Genomic DNA, 18854 nt, shown 5'->3' with positions numbered 1-18854 from the left:
GCATATCGTGTTGCTCAGTAATGATGGTGTACCACGATAAGTTAGGGTTTCTTCAGGGAAGAAATACCAACTCGGCAAAGAACAATGAGTAGAGGTACCTTAGAGTCATGAATCAAAACGCAAACCGCCAAGCGAATTGGGACCTTAGTATCACTTGCAAGGCTGAAGCGGCACCACTGCAGTTGCACACGCCCCTCAAATTTAGGTACCCCGTACCCCATAGCGAATCACCGTGCCGTGGCTAGCGGCATCTGGAACCCCAACCCCAGCCCCAGCCCCAGCCGTAGGTTCCAAACCTTCCCGACGCATGGGCAGTCCGTCAACGATTCCACTGCATTTCCATATCCTGCGACCGACTTGCACAAGAAAATCAGTCGTCATTTTTGTTCCTTTTCAACGACAGAAAACCGCCCATCAGACCTCTCTACCTTTACGAACCACCGACAAAGCCTCTTCGAAAGCGACTCTGAACGCCCCGACAACACTCGTACCGGTACCCCTTCTGAACACCGACCCGAAACTTTATTGTCACCTGCCGAACCGACCGACATTCGAATTGCCCACGATGTCGAGCTCACTCGAGCGTCAGCAGGCGTCGTTCATGAGCAGCATGTCCGCCGCTTCCTCGAAGCTGGCGGGCACCAAGCGCGCTCTCGCCCCGCCATCGCCGTCGCCCTCGGTCGGCTCCGTCGCCTCGGCCGTCGCTGCCGGCAACGGCACCCCTCGCAAGGCGGCAGACCGCGTCGACACGCCCGCACACAACATCGTGTACTCTCAGCCGGCCGCCACCGGCACCGGCCTCAACATCATCACACAGGTTACATACGCTATCGCCTGGCTGCGCGGCAAAGATGAGCCGCGCACGTACCTGGAAATCCTGGGCCACCTTTCGGGCCTGCACTGGAGCCCGTCGTACCAGGAGGAGTTTGTTGAAGCGATGCGCCGCACGCGCGAGATTCAGTGGATTCCCGACCCGAACTTGAGCGAGCAGACTTGGCAGAGCGGGACGTATCTACACCGGCCCAAGGTGCCCGGCGTCCGAAACAAGACGCAGCTGCTGGCCTACCTACAGAAGAAGACAGACGCGAGCTGTGTGGGTGTGAAGGAGCTCAAGGACGGCTGGCCCGATTGCGAGAAGGCCATCAACGAGCTCGAGGCGGAGCACAAGATTCTGGTGATCCGTGTCAAGAAGGAAGGCTCGCCGCGCTATGTCTGGCTGGATGATCCCAGCTTGTTCCACGAGGTCGATCCGGAGCTAAAGGTCATGTGGCAGAAGGTCGAGGTGCCGGGAACCGATACGATTGTTCAGCGACTCAAAGCCGCGTCGCAGAAGCCGGCGAGCGAGGATCCGAGGGACAAGATGACGGCTGCACCGAAGGCGGAGAAGAAGAAGAGGGCGCAGAGGAGGACGGGCAAGGCGACGAATACGCACATGGAGCATTTGCTTAAGGATTACAGCCACATGAAGCGGTAAAGGGGATTTTGCGTCACGTCGTGTGGGTTCCTTGGTTTCTCTACCGGTTTGAGAAGACCTTCAGACGGTCAATGGCAAATGAACAGTTGCGGAATCAGACATGGTCGTTACGGCTGGCAAGTCGAGGGATCTGTTCGCCTCACGGCTACCTTCCATTATTATTTCGCAAACATACATGGGAACCTTTTCTTTTTCTTTTTTCTTTTTTTTCGGCTTTTACATCCATACAACAATCACACGAACAAAGCATTTGGAAATGGCGTTTGAGAGGGAACTTCGCGGGACAATGGGGTTTTTTATACGGTCGCAATCAGAGAGACGGCTACGGGAGTAGGCAAACTCCTACGAAGGGAATCCGCAAAGAGTCATGGTATCCGAGTGGTATAATTAGTGGGTTCATTCGACTGTCTTTGTTGCCTTTTTTTTCTCTCTTTTTCTTTCTTCTTTTCTTTTTATAGCAAAACTGGCGCGAAATCATCAGAGGGGATTTTGAGGGATATCAGCAACGAAATCCAGGCGTCTCATCTCGATGCTTTCAAGTCTTGGTTTCAAGATACTCGAGATACGAACTGGGTTGAGGAGATCAGTTTAACATCATAATTTACACAAACAGCACACCCTTGAACGACCACAAGTACTACTCCCGCTTGAAGTCAAATTTGCATCGTGCTCAACGCCTGGTCTGTGTTCATTTATGCACCACTGTCCTCTTCACCACCTGGTATTACCTTCATGATCTATAGCCCCTTCAAGCTGGACACTTATTGAAGACTTTTGTGGCTGATCGATTCCCTTCTTTCCCACGTCACATCCCGTCATGAATCTCTTCCCAAACACCCCCCTTACTCCTTCCATTCATCCCTCCCCAACTTGACAATCTCATCCTGTTCCAACACCCACCACTTCCCCGGCGCCTTCCCCTCCTCCGCCATTTTCGCCGCCTTGACCGCCGCCCTCGCAATCACCTCCGCCTCCTGCGCAAACCGATCCTGCACGCCCAAGCTAACCCACCTCCCCAATCCCCTTACCAGCCCATACAACAATCCCTGACCCGCATGCTGCGCCTTCTCCCTCTCTCCTAGGATCAAGCCCGGCCTGAGGATGATGCCGTGCTCGAAATCCAGAGACTGAATCGTATCCTCCACCCCGCGCTTCATCTGCGAATAAGGCACCTTGGTGCTCAAAGCGCCCCTAGTCCCCGCGGACGAGATAAAGACAAAGTTCTTGACACCCGCTTGTTTGGCGGCTTTGGCTAGGTCCACGTTGAGGTCGTGGTCAATCTTCCACTGGTTGGCGATGCCACCTGCCGCGACGCGAGTGGTTCCCAGAGAGGAGATGACGGTTGTCGGCAAGGGAACCAGGGAGGAGAGGAGGGTAGGCCATGTTGAGGTATCGGCGTTGACGGTGGGAGAAAGGCGAGAGGAGTTGGTTGGGTTGGCGGGCGCGCGGCGGGAGATGGTTTGGACTTGGGAGGAGGTGGTGGGTGAGGTGAGAAGGGTTGAGAGTATGTGGGAGCCGACGAGGCCGGTTGAGCCGATTATGGCGGTGGAAGTGGGGGTGGAGGTCGACATCTTGATGTGTTGTTTGATGTGCGTGTTATACCAAGAAGTTTCAAAGCTGGAGTCTTTGGATTTATTGAAATGGGGGTTGTCGATGTGGTAAGAGAACGTGAAGAGCGATCGGTATGAGTTGAAAGGAAGCTTAAAGATATTGAAATTCCAGTGGGGTGGGTGTTTATAGTGAAATTCATGCGAGCACAGACGGGAGGAACCGATTTGGCAGGGAAAGGTGGGGAAGACATTCATTCGGGTAACGGTGCTAGGATAGACTGCCAAAAGATGATGGCTTGACTTGATGCCATCGGTAGAGATTTTGCTCCCGGATTTCACGGAGTCGGCTCAATTTTCACGTTTAAAGTGTGTGATAGTGTTTGATACTATGAGAAACGGAGAAGCAATTCGAAAACGGTTATTGCAAGGGTATGACTCCAGAAACCATGTGCGGACCTTTGATGGAGCCCAGCTCTCATCATCAAAGAGAACCCTGATGGACCCTCAAGATCAATGATCGAGCCTCAATTTGCAGCGGCTTCTCACCCCACGTCCTTGAGTCATTTGTGACCATTATCGAACAAAGTGTGATGGAAGGATTGAAATAAAATTAGTGTCATACTACAATGAACTGAAGCAATTGCCACCGTTAAGATGAGCTTCGGCAGGAATTGGGAAACTGAAGGCGTCGTACAACGGGAGCTCAATGTTAATGTCGTCATAGAAGCAAGGAACTGAACTCAAGTCATCTTGAGCACAGACCCTAACCCTGGAAACCCCTGAAGTCCTCCCCCAGAAACCGCGAGCCCCACTCTTCCCGCAACTGGAGCGTCGCAAAAAAGAACTTTTCAAAAGTCAGGCCTCGACTGAAGGTGGGGGGGGGGGAAAGTCAACATTTGCCCTCCTGCCGGCTGAAATAAGTTCAGCACTCTCAACTTCGCGGTCCTTTACGCTTTCCACATCGCACCTCCGTGGAACACGACTCTCAGTGCACCGAAAGCTTTAACTTTTCAACGTCAAAAACCAAACCGCAATCATGGCCACCCCCACCCCAGGTAAGCTTTGCGACAATGGTCTAGAAAAACGAGAGAGACAGTGACTAACAAACCTCTCTCCCGCTCCAACAGCAACCTGCCAATCCCAATTCGAACAAGGCGTTGCCATCGCCCTGCATCTCTGGCCCGCTCTCTCCCTCGCCGTGCAGAACAATTGGGGCGGTCCCGACTCGGCCGACAAACGCGACTGGTTCGCCGGTGCCGTTGTCGACCTCTTTCCCGATCTGAACAAAGTGCTCGCTCCTGCGTCCGAAAAGCAACAACAACCCTCGAACACAACACAAAAGTCCACCGACGACCATGAAGAAGCAACAGAAGAACCCGACCAGCTCGACATCGAGACCGTCCTCCTGCAAGTAATGCTGGATGAGTTTGAGGTCAACGTCGACGACGAATCGGCTTTCGAGGTGGCCGAGCAGATCCTGCGCGTGCGCCTGGGCTGTCTGAAGGGCAAATTCGACGAGGTGGATGCGCTGCGCAGGCGGTTCGAGGGCAAGGGAGGCAACAAGGTGGTGTTCAAGAAGGCGGAGGACCAGGATAACGACACCGATTGGGACACGGATGACGACGAGGAAGTCGACAGTGATGAGGAGATGGGCGAGGCGCCGGCGTTGGTTCCTACCACGCAGCAGCCAAAGGAGAAGGTCGAGCCTGAGGTGGATGAGGATGGGTTCACCAAGGTCGTGGGCAAGAAGAGGAGGTGAATTGGTTTTTTGATCCTCCAAACTTGAAGGTTGAGAGGGAGGTGGAAAGGGCTGCGAGTGTGACGGGAGGATGATCATATTCCTGGCTCACCCCGGTTCGCTGAACAAAGAAGAGGGCTGGTCAGAAGGAAGAAGCAGAAGGGGGCATGAGGGAAAGATGAAGGAGCAAGCAACATCAACTTGCTCTCTCAGGCTCTGCGCAAAGATACTTGCGGAAACAGGGTCTCAATATTGACGACAACATGCGGGCTCATCATCTTCACATCACTCCGAAACCTTGGACCATAACCAACAAAGTTAAAACGCCAACTCAGGCCAGTATTATCATCGCCCGTAAAACATTACAGTTGTGTCCAGCACATGTACGCGCCCATCAATTCGCCCATGAACATCATTCCCCGAATCCTTACTCCCAGTCTTCCTCATCGCTGCTCTCGTCGGCCTTGCGACCCTCATTAGGACTGTTGGGCGCACGGCTGGGAACGCCAGAAGCAGCGCCAACGACGTCATAGCTCGCTTCGCTGTCGGCCTGTGACTTCTCGTCGTTGGACTTTCTAGGTTCCGAGGGCTTTAGGCTGCCCTGAGCAGCCGCGCCAGTTGATGGTGGGTTGATGGTAGTGGAGGATTCGGTGGAAGAAGACCGCGCGGCCGGCTTCTTGGTGGTAGCTGGCGCAGCCTTGTCGTCCCCGGATGTCACCTCCTCCGAAGTGTTTTCCTCGTCAGAGGAGTCCTCATCCCACCCAACTTCCTCTTCAGCGGAAGCAGCTATTATAGGGTCACTTGTTAGCATATCCTTCGTAGACAGTGGGGTTAAACCAAACCCCTCGCAAAATCCATCCAAATCCATTCAACAAGGAATTGACTTTCTTACCCTTGAGCAAATCTCTCCTCCTTGCCTCAGCCGTCTCGATGCCGTGCCTCAAGAAGTAATATCTCTTCCAGAAATCGGCATACGGCACCTGATCAGGCACCAGCTTCTCCATCGTTGCCCTAAGCTCCGGGTACTTATCCAGATCCGCCGCGATCGCCTCCGTTTTCTGATCGACATCAAACTCCTTGACCCAAGCGTCGTACTCCTGTCCGCTCGCGGGCTCCTTGCTGAAGCTCTCAAGGGTGGTGTGGATGACGTGTAACTGCGCGTCAAACCGCGACGTGTGAATTACCCGCTTGCCCTGCGCGTCCTTGCTCTCAAAAAGCACGCTGTTGTTATTCCTGCCCTCCTCGGTCCGCTTGGCTGCTTCCTCTTCGCTCGGAGGCGCGATCTTGATGGCGTCCTTGAGAAAGTCGCGCAGGTTGGAGCCGAAGCGAAGGAGGGCCTCATCGGCGGCATCCTCGGCCTTTTGGAGGTCCTTGAGACGCTTGGCGGCCTCGCCACGCAGCCGGGCAAGGACAGAGTCATCTTCCTGCTGCTGCTTCAAGGAAGCCTCGGCAGACAGGTCCTTGACGGTTGTGGGGGTTGTTTGTTCGTCTTTGGAAGCGGAGGAGGATGAGGATGAGGAGGATGAAGCTGCCGTGACTCCAGACGACGCGGCGGCGGCGGCCGAGGCAGCTGCCTGGGTGGTGGCTATGGAGAGAGCGCGGGTACGGCTGATGAGGGTGGTGCGCAGGTCGCTGAAACCGCGCGTGGCATCTTGACTGACGGCTGACAGTTCCTTTTCGGCTTCGCGGTAGACAGATTCACCCTGGATAGTGTTGGAAAGAGACAAGAGTTAGTCGGTCAAGTGCGGTGGGGGCGCGCTACTTGAAGCCTTTGTTGGTGACGTGAAAGGCGGTGACCACATACCTGCTTCACAACATTACCGAGGAAACCACCAATTCTGGCACCCCAGGGACTGTTCGAAAAGGCTCGGTAGGCGTCTTGAAACTCGGCGTTCAACGTCGGAGGTTGAGCAGGCGTCTTGTCCGATGACGAGGAGGCCTGGTTGTCATCGGTCAAAGTCTCCTCCTGGATGTGGTCATATGCGACATCCATGGCTACTGTAGGGATTTCGTCGGCAGCGTCTGCTATGAACTCGGTGGTACTTGGGTACTATACTGCTCGAAAAAGGATGAAACGCGTGTATGGGGTGGATTAGATACTGCCAAGAATCCCGACTTTACGCCGTTGGCTGTGATCACGGTTGCAGCCGAAGTGTTGATTGTTTGGCGCAACAGTCGAGGATGTCAGTTTTCTGGTGGATCGATCCATGGGAGGCTGATCGATCCCTTCCCTTGAATCCCCGCCGCAGCTGTAGCGCTGCCGTCTTGCCCGTGGCATGGAGGTGGTGCCGCATCCACTGTGGGGAAATGAATGCAAGCACTGCAGCGAGCAGCAACCACCGCCGGGGGACATTCCTGGCAGCACGGGCCTTTTTCCATCGGTACAAAAGAAAATTCAAGACTCGACAACCGACTTTTAAACGGTAACCACATGAATAGGTGGTGACATTGTTCTTCGAGATTCCCCGCCGTGAAAGCCGAAGCTGACTACGGGACAAGCTCATGTGTGTCCAACATGGCCTGACTTTGTGTCCAGGCCCCAGGCTGGCCAGGTAATCCAAACCGGATCGCAAGCTGTCCGTAAGCTGAGATTTGTATATTTTGTAGCCACTCGGAGATAAGCCATGCGGGCTTCCTATCGACGAGGCGTCTGAACTGCCGACAGGAAGACGGAAACAACGTGGGATCTTCAATGGGGAGACTGGGTCTCGAACTCTCAGTGGCAAACCAGGATGCCAAACTCGAGCTAGTTGCGACGGTGATAATCACAACACCGAGTGCGCCCATTTTCCAAACAAATGCCCCTGGCCGTTGTTTACTTGGGCACAGTACACGTGTAGTGTACACTATCTGTGGTTAAGGTTTGTAAAAGTGAAGTTGATGCGGAGATAGAGGAGAGTGCATCTCTTTCACCGTCGAACAAAGGCCACTTTTTATCCACTCCGGTGTTTTGCCTGCAAGAATCTCCACTTGGGGTACCCGCGGAAACTGATGTATTTCCACGTCGATGAAAAGTGGACAGGCTGCACTCGAGAGGCTCCGACTAGAACTACATACTGCGGTTGCGAGCAAAAGTAAAACCCCCTTGTCAGGTATCTTGCACGGACCACCATAGCCAAAGCTTCGTGAGCACTGTGTGTTCGACGACCTGATCCACGGGTTAAACTTACCCATCTCACCATAGTACACGTGTAGGTCAAACAAAAAGTGGCTTTTTTGTACGGTTAAAGAGATTGACACTGGCAGCTCTGGCTTGAAGCCCGCTCACGTCAAATCGGTCAATGTGATCCTCTATGTAGTAGGACGCAATGAAACAAGAGAAATCCCTTTTAGGAAAAGATACCGACATACCTCTTGCGGAAACGGTCCGACTGATTGAGATTGTCCGCATCTGATATACATAACTCGCTGTCAGTCCTTTTGTTGAATGAATCGACTCGGGGTGTCATCGGCATGTCAAGGTGTGCTGACAGTTGCCAGAGCCGGTCACGGCGCACCCGACCCGACCGTCCAGGAACGATCCAGACGTTCCCTTCGACTGATTTTCGCTGACAAATTGACTTTGGACTGAAACCCCTCCACGCTCCACTTGGACACCCCCAAGCGTCCATGCGCCCAATTGTGCCCCGTGTAGCCCGCATTCTACGAGTTTGGCCCTGTAACCAAAGAAGAGCGTCCACTCTTTTCGCCCGCTTTTGGATGGTCTCGCTTACAGTCTCGTCCCCTCCATCGCCAAAGACCGCCCAAGAGTCCTTCCCTTCTCAGATCTGAATCGTATCAGCGAATCAACGAAACACAAACCTGCTCTGCAGCCTGTGCCGTCGCCTCTCCAATCGCAGAAAAGGAGCCCCCCGCGGGATCATACGTGTACCTTATTCCTGAACCCAATTGCTGACAGGATTCAGAAAGGCTGAGTGCCAGGTGAGTCAGGTGTCAGGCCGATAGGTTTGCCCATCAATTCAAGTCAGCGTCCGCCGCCATCCCACCCACTCGGCTCGGCCAACGGTTAGTTCTGTTCCAGCAGGCAGTTGACCTTTCCGGCTCACAACTCGGGCACTTGCAATTTTCTCCCCCCTTCTCTACACCTTCTGCCACAACTTCCCCCTGGTACCTCTACCTGTTCCGTGCAAATACATCCGCGTCTTTTGTAACTTGCCACTCGGACCAAGTCCCCTCTCTTCTGTCTCCGTTCAAGTTATCCTACTGCCTTCCTCTCGTTTTGACCCCCGGCAAACCCCATCACCTCTCACCGAACGTCTTCCTTGGGAGAAGACTTGAGTCTCGAAAACTAGAGAAGCGGGAGCGAACTGGACAGGAACTGGAACTGCCCGGTCTGGTATTCCGTCCTAGCCCGCAACGCTCAACGAGTTTTCTGCCTTTCAAGCTGCCAGTTGCGTGGCCGCTGGCTCGTCCCCGTCTGAATCAAAGTCAGTCTACGGTGCTGTCGAAACGTCATCGTCTCCGCAAGAGATTTTCTATCGTCACCAGTACTAGCATCTGATCTACCCCGACATCAGTTTTCGACTAGGACATACGTACATCTTGGGCCCGGTACCCCGGATTCTCCGCTAAAACACATTGCCATTGGACCCGCGGTCTTGATACTCGACAATTGCCGCCTGTGCGGCTTCGACCGCTAGGAGCGATCAGATCACGAGAGTGAATTCATCCCATCCTTTCAACATCCAAGGTCTTTCCTCGATTCAACCGACTGCTCTACCTCTTAGTCACCATCTCCAACACAGGACAACCAAAAATGACGTCGACTCAGAACCCTCTTCACAATCTCGTCCTCACCCCGCAGCAACAAAGCCTGTTGTTTGCCGCCCTCAATTCCAACAAGCCCATCAACACACAAGCCGACCTCTCTGGTCTATCCGCAATGTACAACGGAACATCTGCCCAAGGACTCGACCCTATGGGTTTCCAGCACACCCCGAATTTCGGTTACGACTACGGCCTTGATGGACAACATGATCCCAACTTCGATTTCAACTTCGACACTGGTGATCAATCCCACATGACGGACGATCGGTCCAATGCTCCAAGTGATTCCAAGTCGGGCTCCGCCGATGTGGAGTCCCCCGACAAGCGCAGTCATCCGGATGACGACGAGGAGGAGAATAGCGAACCAAAGAGGAGAGAGGGCGAGGGAAAAGTTGCCAAAAAGCCCGGCAGGAAGCCTCTTACCACTGAGCCCAGCTCGGTAAGCCTGCCTCGGTCGATGGATCCTTTCAAGTCTTAGTAAGGATTGACTACTAACGTGACAACAAACAGAAACGCAAGGCCCAGAATCGAGCAGCTCAACGAGCGTTCAGAGAACGCAAAGAAAAGCACTTGAAGGACCTTGAAACCAAGGTCGAGGAGTTGAAGAAGATCTCCGAGACTGCCAACCATGAGAACGAGATTCTTCGCAAGAAAATGGAGAAGATGAGTAACGAACTGAACGAGTACAAGAAGCGTCTATCGTTGATGACAGCTCGACCCCCGATGGTATCACCTCGGGCTATGCCGTTCGGCAACTCCTTTGTCAACAACCTCAATGATGTCAACTTCCAGTTTGAATTCCCCAAGTTTGGCGGTCCTCTTCCTGGACCACAATCTGCAAATCAAACCAAGAAGGGAAACCCTGTGTCGCCCCCTTTGTCTTCAACAGGTCGGCTGGAGCAACCCACGAATGGCGTCAGCACCGGTACTACACCCAATTACGGCCAAATAGGCCTTGATACACAAACCAAGGAAGACTTGGCCCATTACTCGGCCGATCTCTTCACACCTCAGTCCGCAAGAGGTGAGGGAGCGAACTTTTCGACCAGGGGAACAGATTCTCAGTACAATGCGGGGGCCGGCACATCAACGAGTTCCCCATCCTCTTGCGCTTCGAACATGGGTGGCGCTAGCTCGTCGTGTGGCACCTCCCCAGAGCCTCTAACTCATTCACCCGTCGGATTGAAGTCTGTAGATACGATGGCCACAATCGGAGAAGAGCAACCAGGCGTCATTGGTTCAGGGCAGCCAGGTAAGCATTCACCAGTCTTCAATGTTCGCTCTGATTTTATAGGCCAGAACTTACCAACACTTTCTAGACTTTAATACTTTTGGTGTTGACAACACTCTCAACTGGTTGCCTCAAGACAATTTCCAGTTTGATCCGCAGCTCTTCGGAGATTACCGAGAGCCTCAGAACAACGTCCTCAACAATGGATTTGACGATTGGTTGACCAATGATGCATTCGATGCGGATTTCCTGGCACCGTATAATCTGCCGCCAACAGCTCCAGGACTGCTGCCACCACAACCCGAAGCAGAATCACAACCACCGAAGAAGGATCTCATCGCTCAGATCGATGAGGTCAACGCATCGGATGATGGAGTCAGAGAGCAACTTGATTGCAACAAGATCTGGTATGACCAAACCGAGAGAGGCCTCGAAAATGCAACTTTCATTAACAAGTTCAACAGGGACAAATTGCGCGGTTGCTCCAGTGTACAAAACCAAGAGATTGACATGGACGCCTTGTGCTCCGATCTGCAGAAGAAAGCAAAGTGCTCTGGCTATGGTGCCGTGGTTGATGAGAAGGAGTTCAAGAGTGTTCTGAAAAAGCACCTAAGTCCCGAAGCAATGGCGAGGTGCGAGAAGGACTGTGAAGAGGAAAAGGCACGAAAAGCAGCTGCCACACTGTAGGAGTGGCTCGCTTACATGCTCATGACTGCAAAGAGAAAGTTTTCTCTTGATTCAGAACTACGTCTTCACGAGTACACTTGTCTCGATTTCTCAGGTGGCATCCCACGATGGATGGCATTTTCTTCTTCCTCGCAATACGGGTTTTATTCGGATCTCAAAGTTGAACAAACGTTGGACGGTCCTGCCTCCATTGGCTCGTTTACAATCAAGCGTGGGAACACATCACGAATACTGGCTAGGAGTTTACAAGATACCGGAGCATTTACAGCGTTGGGAAAACGGGCTTCTAGGTCCTGGACGGGTCGAGAGCGTGGCCGGTTACTCTTTCCTTCTGGTAGCATGGGTCACTCGGTTGACGCACTCAATGAGAATATTCATGCTGGTATGCGAATGGGCAGTCCATTGTTGGATGTCATAGAACCACGGAGGTGCGCTTGGAATTCACAGTAACTAGTAGGATAGTGAGGGGACCCGGAGTTTTGTCGGCTTTTTGATCTATACCAAGGGTCGGTCTCGAATTGGACCACATGACTTTGAGTCAACGGGTTTAGGATTGCATACGGCTTTGAGCGGAATGGTATCTATCTCATTGTATCCCAATAAACCACGCTTTTCCTTGCTGACGAAGCATGATATCAGTAGTCAAGCTAGAAATAATTAGTGTTCAGTCCATCATGTCGTGGTCCCGTGCTTTCGCCTGTCTCTATTTTTTTTTTTTTTTTTTTTTTTTTTTTTTTTTTTTTTTTTTTTTTTTTTTTTTTAGAGATTCACGTTTCCCCTGGTCGTCACTTAGACACCATCCACAGTCTGCTCATTTGACCTTCCTCCACCTCCACGCGAACTCACCCCATCATCACTGTAGCCACAACCACGACCAAAACCACCATCACTCACTCCCCCCTTACTCGCTACCTACCCTTTTGCTACTCATCACCACCACCACCAACAAGTAACCCATCAAACCCCCCGACCAACCCCATCGCCGTCCCTGCTGCAATTCCGCCCACCACCACCATCTGCACTCTCGCTCTCACTCCCTTCCGCACCACCCTCTGTCCGTTCCACTGCTCCAACACTAAACAAGTCTTGAAGTACCCAAACAAGAACAAGGCTACTGAAATGGTGGCGATGGAGATGTGAAAGGCTATCTGTAACCCCTCTACTCTCCGTGATTCCGGGTTTTTTTTGTTTCGGGTGTTGTCGTTGACTTTGGTCTGTGTGGTCTTGGTTTGGTACAGATTCGGATGGCTATCCAAGCTGCGTTTTTTTCAACATAACCATTTCCTGCGGAGTGGTGGTCTGCTGAAGGCTAATTCAAGATATGGCATGATTACGTGTAAGCAACAATCTCGTGATCCCTTTAGACAAGCGAGGCTTTCAGGCTTTGTATACTAGGAATGGGCGAGTTGTGAGGATATAAATTGATAGTTTCAGGCTTGGAAAGAGGCAATCACCGTTTTACGTAGGCATATCAGAAAACGACAGTACACGCGATAATACATTAGTGATGGTAATTAGTGGTGGTCAAGGCCAAATTCAAACTATGTTACAGAGGGGAGCCTTTCGGACACCTGCTAACCTTCCCAAAACTATATCTTACAAGTTACCCTCCTTCTCCAATTCCCTCGGTCCCAGATCCTCTTCTTAATTTCCTACTCTATCAGGCTCCAGATTCTCTTGGAGCCATTCCACTTCCCTCCTGTTCCTTGGCATTCACACCTAAACCAGCAATCGGAGTTCCCCTCTCCCCGAGAGAATACTCCAAAGCCCAATGGAGTCGTCAAGGACAAGAGGAATCAAACAAGAACGGGCAGACAAAAAAAAAAGCCAGTTCCCTTCAAGCCACCCTCGTGAGCTCAATCAAGCACCTCCGTCCCGCTTGGCATACTCCTCCTCCATCCTCTCCTCATAAAGCCGATCAGCCTCCAACTCAGCCTCGGTCTTGGGCCTGCTGCTGCCTGCTCCGGTGTTCACTCCAGCGCCGGTGGGCCTTTGGTGGGAGGAAGACTCATGCTCATACTCTTTCTTGTCCTGAGCGGGCATGGAGGCGTTTGGGATGTTGGAGGTGGTGGTGTCGGAAGAAGACATTTTGGTGATGTGTTTGGAGTTGGAGAGTAGGGAAAACAGGGCGAAAATGTTGAGGGTGTTTTGAGGTTTGGATGGGTTGTTGTTAACTCAATCGACTCGAGTGTCGGAGGTAGAGAAACTGGTTGTGCTTGATGTAGTGATGATTTGGCCGGGTGGGGTGATTCAAAGTGGCTCCTGATTTGGTCGGAACTAATAGATAAACTCGAAGGAAATAGGCGCTTGTTGTTTGATGATGAAGACAGGAAGCGAATCAAATATACCCGTTGGAGAGGGGGTCAGGTTAAGAAAGACAAACGGAAGGGCTGCCTCATGTGGCAAAGGTGGCGAGCATTGTGTGGCTACGCAATACCTGTATTGTACGCGTCTTTTGGGGGTAATTGGGGTAACATCTCGCCGTATATACGACGGAATTTGTTCCTGCTTCTTCATGATTTGATGTCCGCTACAACTCGGCCGAACTCCATAGTTTAAGTCTCGACCCTTGGCATTTCCACTGGGCGCTTAGATAAGGTAGTGACGGGCTTTGTTCTGTTGATAGAAAGTTACTTTAAGTGGAAGATGTTGATAGTGGGGTTCGCCTGGAGATCCCGGTAAGTGATGAGTATACCACTAACACTTGCCCGCTACGAGACATCTCGGAAGACGTTGGTCAGCCAAGTGTATGAAAAACAAGTCGCAGAACATTTCATTCAGAACTATCATAAGATAACATGCATGCATGATCCATATGGTCAACAAGATCCAAGCCCCTTTTATGTGTATAATGTCAACACCGATCGCCGACGCCCTAGTCACACTGCTGAGCCTTATGCCCAATAACCACACACGATAATCTACCAACCCGACATTCATAGTTTTGCGAGATCTCCCTCCGTGGCCGGCACACATTTTAACCCTATCCTCCTCCTCATCTTTTCTCTAATCTCCTCCTCCGTATAGGGGCTTAGCGTCATAGGATCCAGCTCCTTCTCCTCCAGCGTCCCCGACTTGATCGTGGTAAACGTGCTCCTCATCGCGCTCCGCTTATCATCAGCACCATCAACCCCTCCCTCAGAGGCAGTCGAATTCGTGACCCTTGCGATAAACCTCGACCATCCTTCCATACACCTATCCGCCTCCTTCAAGTTTTTCAACACCATGGCAAAGCAATGCGGCATGCCCTCATACTCCTCAAACGTCACAGAAACCCCCTCGGCATGAAACCTTGCTGCCGTGAACTTGTCCTCGTCCGACAACATCTCCCAACCCGTGCAAATGTATGTTGGCGGCGCACCACGCCAGCTGGGTGCCAGCAAAAGCGACACAAGCGGGTGCATGATGTAATCGTCGGCGACGTACATGCTCATGCGCGGCGGATTCGCGGGCCAGGCCGAGCACGGCGCGCGCAACTTCTCGGCCTTGTCCTGCGCCTCGAGGCCGGGGAGGTAGTCGAAGGCACCGTTGGTGACACACGACGGCGAGCTGTGGGTGATTTCTATCCAGGGCGAGTTGACGGCGACGCCGGCGGGTAGGGGAATGGAGCGCTCATGGCCGAGCCAGAACACGGTGGTGCCGGAGCGTTGCAGTTGCATGATGAGCTGGAGGAGCGCGAGCGAGAGATTGCCGCCTGCGCTGTCGCCGGCGATGACGATGTGCTCTGGCTTCACGGGCTCGTGGAACGCCTCGGGCGGTGGGTAGAGCAGGCCGAGGTACGAGACTAGTGCGTCCATGACCGCGGCCGGGAACGGGTTCTGTGGCGCCAGCCGGTAACGCACCGAGTAACACCTACCGCCGGTCCGCTTGGCTAGCTCTCTGCACGTAGGCCTGTGTGTGGCCGGGTCCATGAGCCAGTAGGCGCCGCCGTGAAAGTAGAGTATCGTGGTTGGGGCTTTTACGTCTTTCATCATCTCGTCATACTTCTCCCGTTCTGGGATATCGGGCAGCTTCGCATCTTTGGGCACACCCGGCCTGTGTGCTGTCCACTCCGCCTCCACCGGAAGAACTTCTGGTACTTGGATCCTGGCCGTCTTCGGTTGGTCACGGTCTTGAAGCCCGTCGATGACCTTGCTCAAGGTGTCATGGATGGCGCGCGCATCCTCCTCCGTGGGGATGGGCAGAGTGTACTTGCTGACCCATATCGTGCCCCGGATCGGGGGTACTCTTGAGAGCATCTTTTGGGTAAAAGTGATGCTCCTAGGCTTGGGCACGTCCATGAACGAGCGGAGCATGGCAATAGTGAGTTCCGTCCGCAAATCCTGGTATTTTGACGCCGGCGAGGCTTGCAACATGTGAAGCAGAGCCACCCGGGCCATCAGCGGGAGCTTGGATACCAGCTGGAGGAAGAGAGCGGTCTTGTCCATGGCGGCGGGCTTCTTGGTGGGTTTAGAGGTGACAGATGGGTTTGGGTGTTGGGGTCATGGTATCAGATCAACAGGGGCGAGTTCTCTTCTTATATCAGACCCCGAGATCCATAATAACAATGGGGCATTTCGGGTATCTGGGGATTCCGTTTGTGTTGAAACGGCCTGTTGGCGCTCCTTGCCTAATCGTCTTCTTGAGCGCATCCGCGTGGAGATTGGGGAAGGCTTGCGAGCGCAAATATCTCAGCGAATCTGTGGGGTGGTAATATCATTTATCATTATATCTGGCAGGTGGTTAAGAAAAAGAGCGAGTTGCCAGAGCTAAGCGAAGAACAGCAATGCAGAAACAGTACGTCTCCAGAGCGACGGACTTGACTTGCATCCCGTTTGTGGCCAATATCTCCTTCGGGTTTGGGCGAGACGAAGGCGCTATGAGAACATTGGCACAGGAAGAAAGGGATGATGGGTGGGGTCAATGTTTGGTTCCAAGCAAGCATTGCCCGAACAGGTAATAGCCACGAGGACTATTAAGATGCGATTGGAAACTGAACCATGGCACGAAGGTGTATGTACCTTGAACCCGGGTTGTCTTAACAGAGAATATTCCGCATCCGACCTCTCGGGTACGCAAGTGCTACGCTGAGGTAATGATTTGGCAGCGACATCAATACCTACACTACAATGTATCCTTTAGTTCTCTACAGAGGCCGCGGTGTTCTGACTGTACCGATGTGGCTGAAAGTTCTGAATAGAGGGCGACATAACCAAAGCCAGTTGTCTCCCTCTTTGACCGTTTGCGCATCTCTATTCGATCATGGCATTTTTTTTTTTTTTTTGCCCCTCCCCTCCAGTTTTTTTGGTGGCTGAGGACAATAACCAAAAATTTGTCTCGGCAATGCCATAGCAGCGGTCAAAGTAGTGAGGCAGAAATACTGGGCGGTCAGGTGTACGGGATGTCTCAGATCAATTCACGGCCTAACCTTATAAGATGTGAAAATGGTAGCTTTTGATATCATGCTCTAGAGAAATGCCATGCAACATCCGCGCTTAAAAGACCTTGCAGAAAGACAAACGCGCTATCATGAAAAGGGGACTGAATGAGGTTGTCCCATGCTTCACAAGTGCTCCTGTGTATTGTCCTGCTTGAACAACGTACAGGAGCTTTATTACTATACAGAAAACCAGAGGGAATCGCTCACTTTGGCCTTATGTTCATGCCGATTAATGTATCCAGGTTTCCCAGTTCCGGTGCTATTTTATCATTGTGCCTGACTGGAGAACAGCTTTTTAAGCGGCTTCGTCGCCTCCGTTGCTGCTTGAGCCATCGTTTGTAGTACCGTTCGTGACTCCGACCGTCGAAGCCGACGCGGTTTTGTTGGCCATGGCCAACTGCCAAGCGGGGATAGTCGGCTTGCCTGCGGAGGCGATTCCGCTGCTGAAAGGCGAAGGCTTGGGGGCGGCAGGTTGAGCGAACTGCTGTTCCTGCTGGTATCTGGATTGCTCATCCTGCGCACTCGCGGCTCTGCTGTTTAAGTCTCCATTTTCACCGCCGAGGGCTGGCGTAGCAGGGGCTGAAGAAGGAGTGGCGTTTCCGTTAGTATTGGGGCGAAGGTAGTTGTTGACGCTCGTCGAGGTGGCGGTTGGGTTCATGCGTTGCGAGATGAGGGTCTTGAGGCTCTTGAGTTCGGTGTTGAGTTCGCGCAGCCTGTTGTCGGTCAAGTCCTTCTGGTTGTTGAGTGCCCTTGGAATCGAATCCCTGAGATTTTGCACATCGTCCCGTACTCTCTGTGCTTCGTCATCCCTGCGTCTGTTGGCTGCCTTGAGATCCCTGACGACAGTCTCCAGCTCCTCGAGGGCATTGTCGAGCCTCTCTGTTCTTTCCTGCTCCGAGGCCTTGAGGATTTCGGTATCCTTGGCCAGCTGCTCGACCAGTTGGAATGTTTTGTCGAACTGTTCGTCGATGGACTTCTTGTCCTGCTCGAGACGCTCCGGCGTGGGAGGAGCAATCAAAGGATACACATAGCGCTGCCGAACGGTTAGTATCTCCCTTGACGTACATTGCACGGTGTTCGGCGGCCTACCTTGCCGAGATTGTATAGGCCGTACGACGCGCCTCCGACTACGGTCGCCAAGATGAACAGGTCCCTCCAGTCCCGCCTGGCACCGTCGGTATTCGATTGCGGCCATGCGTATGGGGGATAGCCATAGTACTGCGGAGAGCCACCCTGTGCTGCGACGGGTCCGGCCGACTGCGCATAGGCGGGCGACTGGGCGTACGGTGGCGGTGGACCTCCTGATTCGGCGCGGGCGAGAGCAGCGCTGACTTCTTCCTGGGTGAGGTTCTTTGCTTGGAGAAAGGCTATCCGCTTCTCGATTGGCGAGGCGGCGACACTGGGGTCTTGAAGAACTGTGGTGTTGTTGTCGGGTGAGATTCTGGCCTGGCAATGTAGAGGAGGTAGCAGGGGACAAGACAGGGGCAGAACATACACTGCGCCGCCGAAGCGACCAGGTCCTCGCGGATGGCCATGACTGATGTTGTTTGTTAGAAATGCGGCAGATGGCGTTCCCTTGTTGAGACTGGGCAGACGAGAGGAGAGAAGCAGACAGCGGAACAATCGCGACGCGATGGCAGACGGCGGCGGTTCCGTTGATGGAATGATTATCGAAGGACGGGAGGCTGAATGCGATAGATGAAGTGGAAACGAACTGACTGGCAGCGGTTCGGGGGATGGCTGGACCGCTGGATGGAGTCCTGAAGCCGAGGTTCACGGGACCGGGGCCCTGATTGTGCACTAGGTAGACGTAGACTGCTAATAGCACCTTAACAGCTTTGCATCACTTTCACTCCCAGTACATTCCTGGAAGAATGCTGATCAGATAGATCACTATCTCCCCCCTGATTCTCCTTTTCCTCCGACAGGCCTAGAGTAATAGTAGAGCGCAGCTGAACATCCATTGCAGTGACTGGCTCAGTGACGGG

General features: G+C 52.9%; 10 protein-coding genes across 10 annotated transcripts; 4 read left to right on the top strand and 6 right to left on the bottom strand.

Annotated features, from left to right (window-relative positions):
* Positions 1 to 84: 84 nt before the first annotated feature.
* On the top strand, positions 85 to 1474 carry B0T23DRAFT_395744 (uncharacterized protein; the record flags this gene model as incomplete). The annotated part of the gene is made up of 3 exons (XM_062838205.1): positions 85 to 94; positions 206 to 283; positions 375 to 1474. 3 exons carry the CDS (start codon positions 85 to 87, stop codon positions 1472 to 1474), a joined length of 1188 nt encoding a protein of 395 aa, XP_062692837.1.
* An 842-nt stretch (positions 1475 to 2316) lies between these two features.
* Positions 2317 to 3045, bottom strand: B0T23DRAFT_428653 (uncharacterized protein; the record flags this gene model as incomplete). Its single annotated transcript, XM_062840145.1, has 1 exon — positions 2317 to 3045. The coding sequence occupies one exon, from the start codon at positions 3043 to 3045 to the stop codon at positions 2317 to 2319; it is 729 nt and encodes a 242-aa protein (XP_062692836.1).
* Positions 3046 to 3898: 853 nt separating this feature from the next.
* B0T23DRAFT_140441 (Pre-rRNA-processing protein TSR2-domain-containing protein) lies at positions 3899 to 4984 on the top strand. Its single transcript, XM_062832347.1, has 2 exons — positions 3899 to 4079; positions 4152 to 4984. The coding sequence occupies exons 1-2, from the start codon at positions 4061 to 4063 to the stop codon at positions 4781 to 4783; spliced, it is 651 nt and encodes a 216-aa protein (XP_062692835.1). The 5' UTR covers positions 3899 to 4060; the 3' UTR covers positions 4784 to 4984.
* Positions 4985 to 5025: 41 nt separating this feature from the next.
* On the bottom strand, positions 5026 to 6850 carry B0T23DRAFT_140437 (uncharacterized protein). The gene is made up of 3 exons (XM_062832346.1): positions 6567 to 6850; positions 5655 to 6465; positions 5026 to 5548 (listed from the first exon to the last, which is right to left on the bottom strand). The coding sequence occupies exons 1-3, from the start codon at positions 6753 to 6755 to the stop codon at positions 5190 to 5192; spliced, it is 1359 nt and encodes a 452-aa protein (XP_062692834.1). The 5' UTR covers positions 6756 to 6850; the 3' UTR covers positions 5026 to 5189.
* Positions 6851 to 7508: 658 nt separating this feature from the next.
* On the bottom strand, positions 7509 to 8080 carry B0T23DRAFT_140429 (uncharacterized protein). The gene has a single exon (XM_062832345.1). The coding sequence runs from the start codon at positions 7934 to 7936 to the stop codon at positions 7619 to 7621; it is 318 nt and encodes a 105-aa protein (XP_062692833.1). The 5' UTR covers positions 7937 to 8080; the 3' UTR covers positions 7509 to 7618.
* Positions 8081 to 9518: 1438 nt separating this feature from the next.
* B0T23DRAFT_316164 (transcription factor PAP1-domain-containing protein) lies at positions 9519 to 11447 on the top strand (the record flags this gene model as incomplete). Its single annotated transcript, XM_062834909.1, has 4 exons — positions 9519 to 9968; positions 10040 to 10781; positions 10849 to 11167; positions 11225 to 11447. 4 exons carry the CDS (start codon positions 9519 to 9521, stop codon positions 11445 to 11447), a joined length of 1734 nt encoding a protein of 577 aa, XP_062692832.1.
* Positions 11448 to 12864: 1417 nt separating this feature from the next.
* On the bottom strand, positions 12865 to 13629 carry B0T23DRAFT_140397 (uncharacterized protein). Its single transcript, XM_062832344.1, has one exon. It carries the CDS (start codon positions 13533 to 13535, stop codon positions 13308 to 13310), a length of 228 nt encoding a protein of 75 aa, XP_062692831.1. The 5' UTR covers positions 13536 to 13629; the 3' UTR covers positions 12865 to 13307.
* A 739-nt stretch (positions 13630 to 14368) lies between these two features.
* Positions 14369 to 16013, bottom strand: B0T23DRAFT_140368 (alpha/beta hydrolase fold-domain-containing protein). Its single transcript, XM_062832343.1, has one exon. It carries the CDS (start codon positions 15872 to 15874, stop codon positions 14384 to 14386), a length of 1491 nt encoding a protein of 496 aa, XP_062692830.1. The 5' UTR covers positions 15875 to 16013; the 3' UTR covers positions 14369 to 14383.
* Positions 16014 to 16212: 199 nt separating this feature from the next.
* B0T23DRAFT_404454 (uncharacterized protein) lies at positions 16213 to 16386 on the top strand (the record flags this gene model as incomplete). Its single annotated transcript, XM_062838907.1, has 1 exon — positions 16213 to 16386. One exon carries the CDS (start codon positions 16213 to 16215, stop codon positions 16384 to 16386), a length of 174 nt encoding a protein of 57 aa, XP_062692829.1.
* Positions 16387 to 16820: 434 nt separating this feature from the next.
* On the bottom strand, positions 16821 to 18840 carry B0T23DRAFT_453473 (peroxisomal membrane anchor protein conserved region-domain-containing protein). The gene is made up of 3 exons (XM_062841177.1): positions 18362 to 18840; positions 17956 to 18281; positions 16821 to 17899 (listed from the first exon to the last, which is right to left on the bottom strand). The coding sequence occupies exons 1-3, from the start codon at positions 18399 to 18401 to the stop codon at positions 17162 to 17164; spliced, it is 1104 nt and encodes a 367-aa protein (XP_062692828.1). The 5' UTR covers positions 18402 to 18840; the 3' UTR covers positions 16821 to 17161.
* Between the last annotated feature and the right edge of the window lie 14 nt (positions 18841 to 18854).

The sequence above is a fragment of the Neurospora hispaniola genome (genome assembly GCF_033458365.1).
Source record: "Neurospora hispaniola strain FGSC 10403 chromosome Unknown B0T23scaffold_4, whole genome shotgun sequence".
NCBI classification, from domain to species: domain Eukaryota; kingdom Fungi; phylum Ascomycota; class Sordariomycetes; order Sordariales; family Sordariaceae; genus Neurospora; species Neurospora hispaniola.
Note: the sequence above shows the minus strand (reverse complement) of the source record. Positions and strands in the feature narration are given on the sequence as shown.

Bases quoted from the DNA above. Each gene is read 5' to 3' on its own strand.
- B0T23DRAFT_140397 (XM_062832344.1), bottom strand. From the start codon at position 13,535: ATGTCTTCTTCCGACACCACCACCTCCAACATCCCAAACGCCTCCATG.
- B0T23DRAFT_140437 (XM_062832346.1), bottom strand. From the start codon at position 6,755: ATGGATGTCGCATATGACCACATCCAGGAGGAGACTTTGACCGATGAC. The intron at 6,466-6,566 runs GTATGTGGTCAC...AACACTATCCAG, and splicing joins TCGGTAATGTTGTGAAGCAG to GGTGAATCTGTCTACCGCGA. The intron at 5,549-5,654 runs GTAAGAAAGTCA...ACCCTATAATAG, and splicing joins GAGGAGAGATTTGCTCAAGG to CTGCTTCCGCTGAAGAGGAA.
- B0T23DRAFT_140368 (XM_062832343.1), bottom strand. From the start codon at position 15,874: ATGGACAAGACCGCTCTCTTCCTCCAGCTGGTATCCAAGCTCCCGCTG.
- B0T23DRAFT_453473 (XM_062841177.1), bottom strand. From the start codon at position 18,401: ATGGCCATCCGCGAGGACCTGGTCGCTTCGGCGGCGCAGT. The intron at 18,282-18,361 runs GTATGTTCTGCC...ACAACACCACAG, and splicing joins GGTCGCTTCGGCGGCGCAGT to TTCTTCAAGACCCCAGTGTC. The intron at 17,900-17,955 runs GTAGGCCGCCGA...ACCGTTCGGCAG, and splicing joins GCCTATACAATCTCGGCAAG to CGCTATGTGTATCCTTTGAT.
- B0T23DRAFT_140429 (XM_062832345.1), bottom strand. From the start codon at position 7,936: ATGGGTAAGTTTAACCCGTGGATCAGGTCGTCGAACACACAGTGCTCA.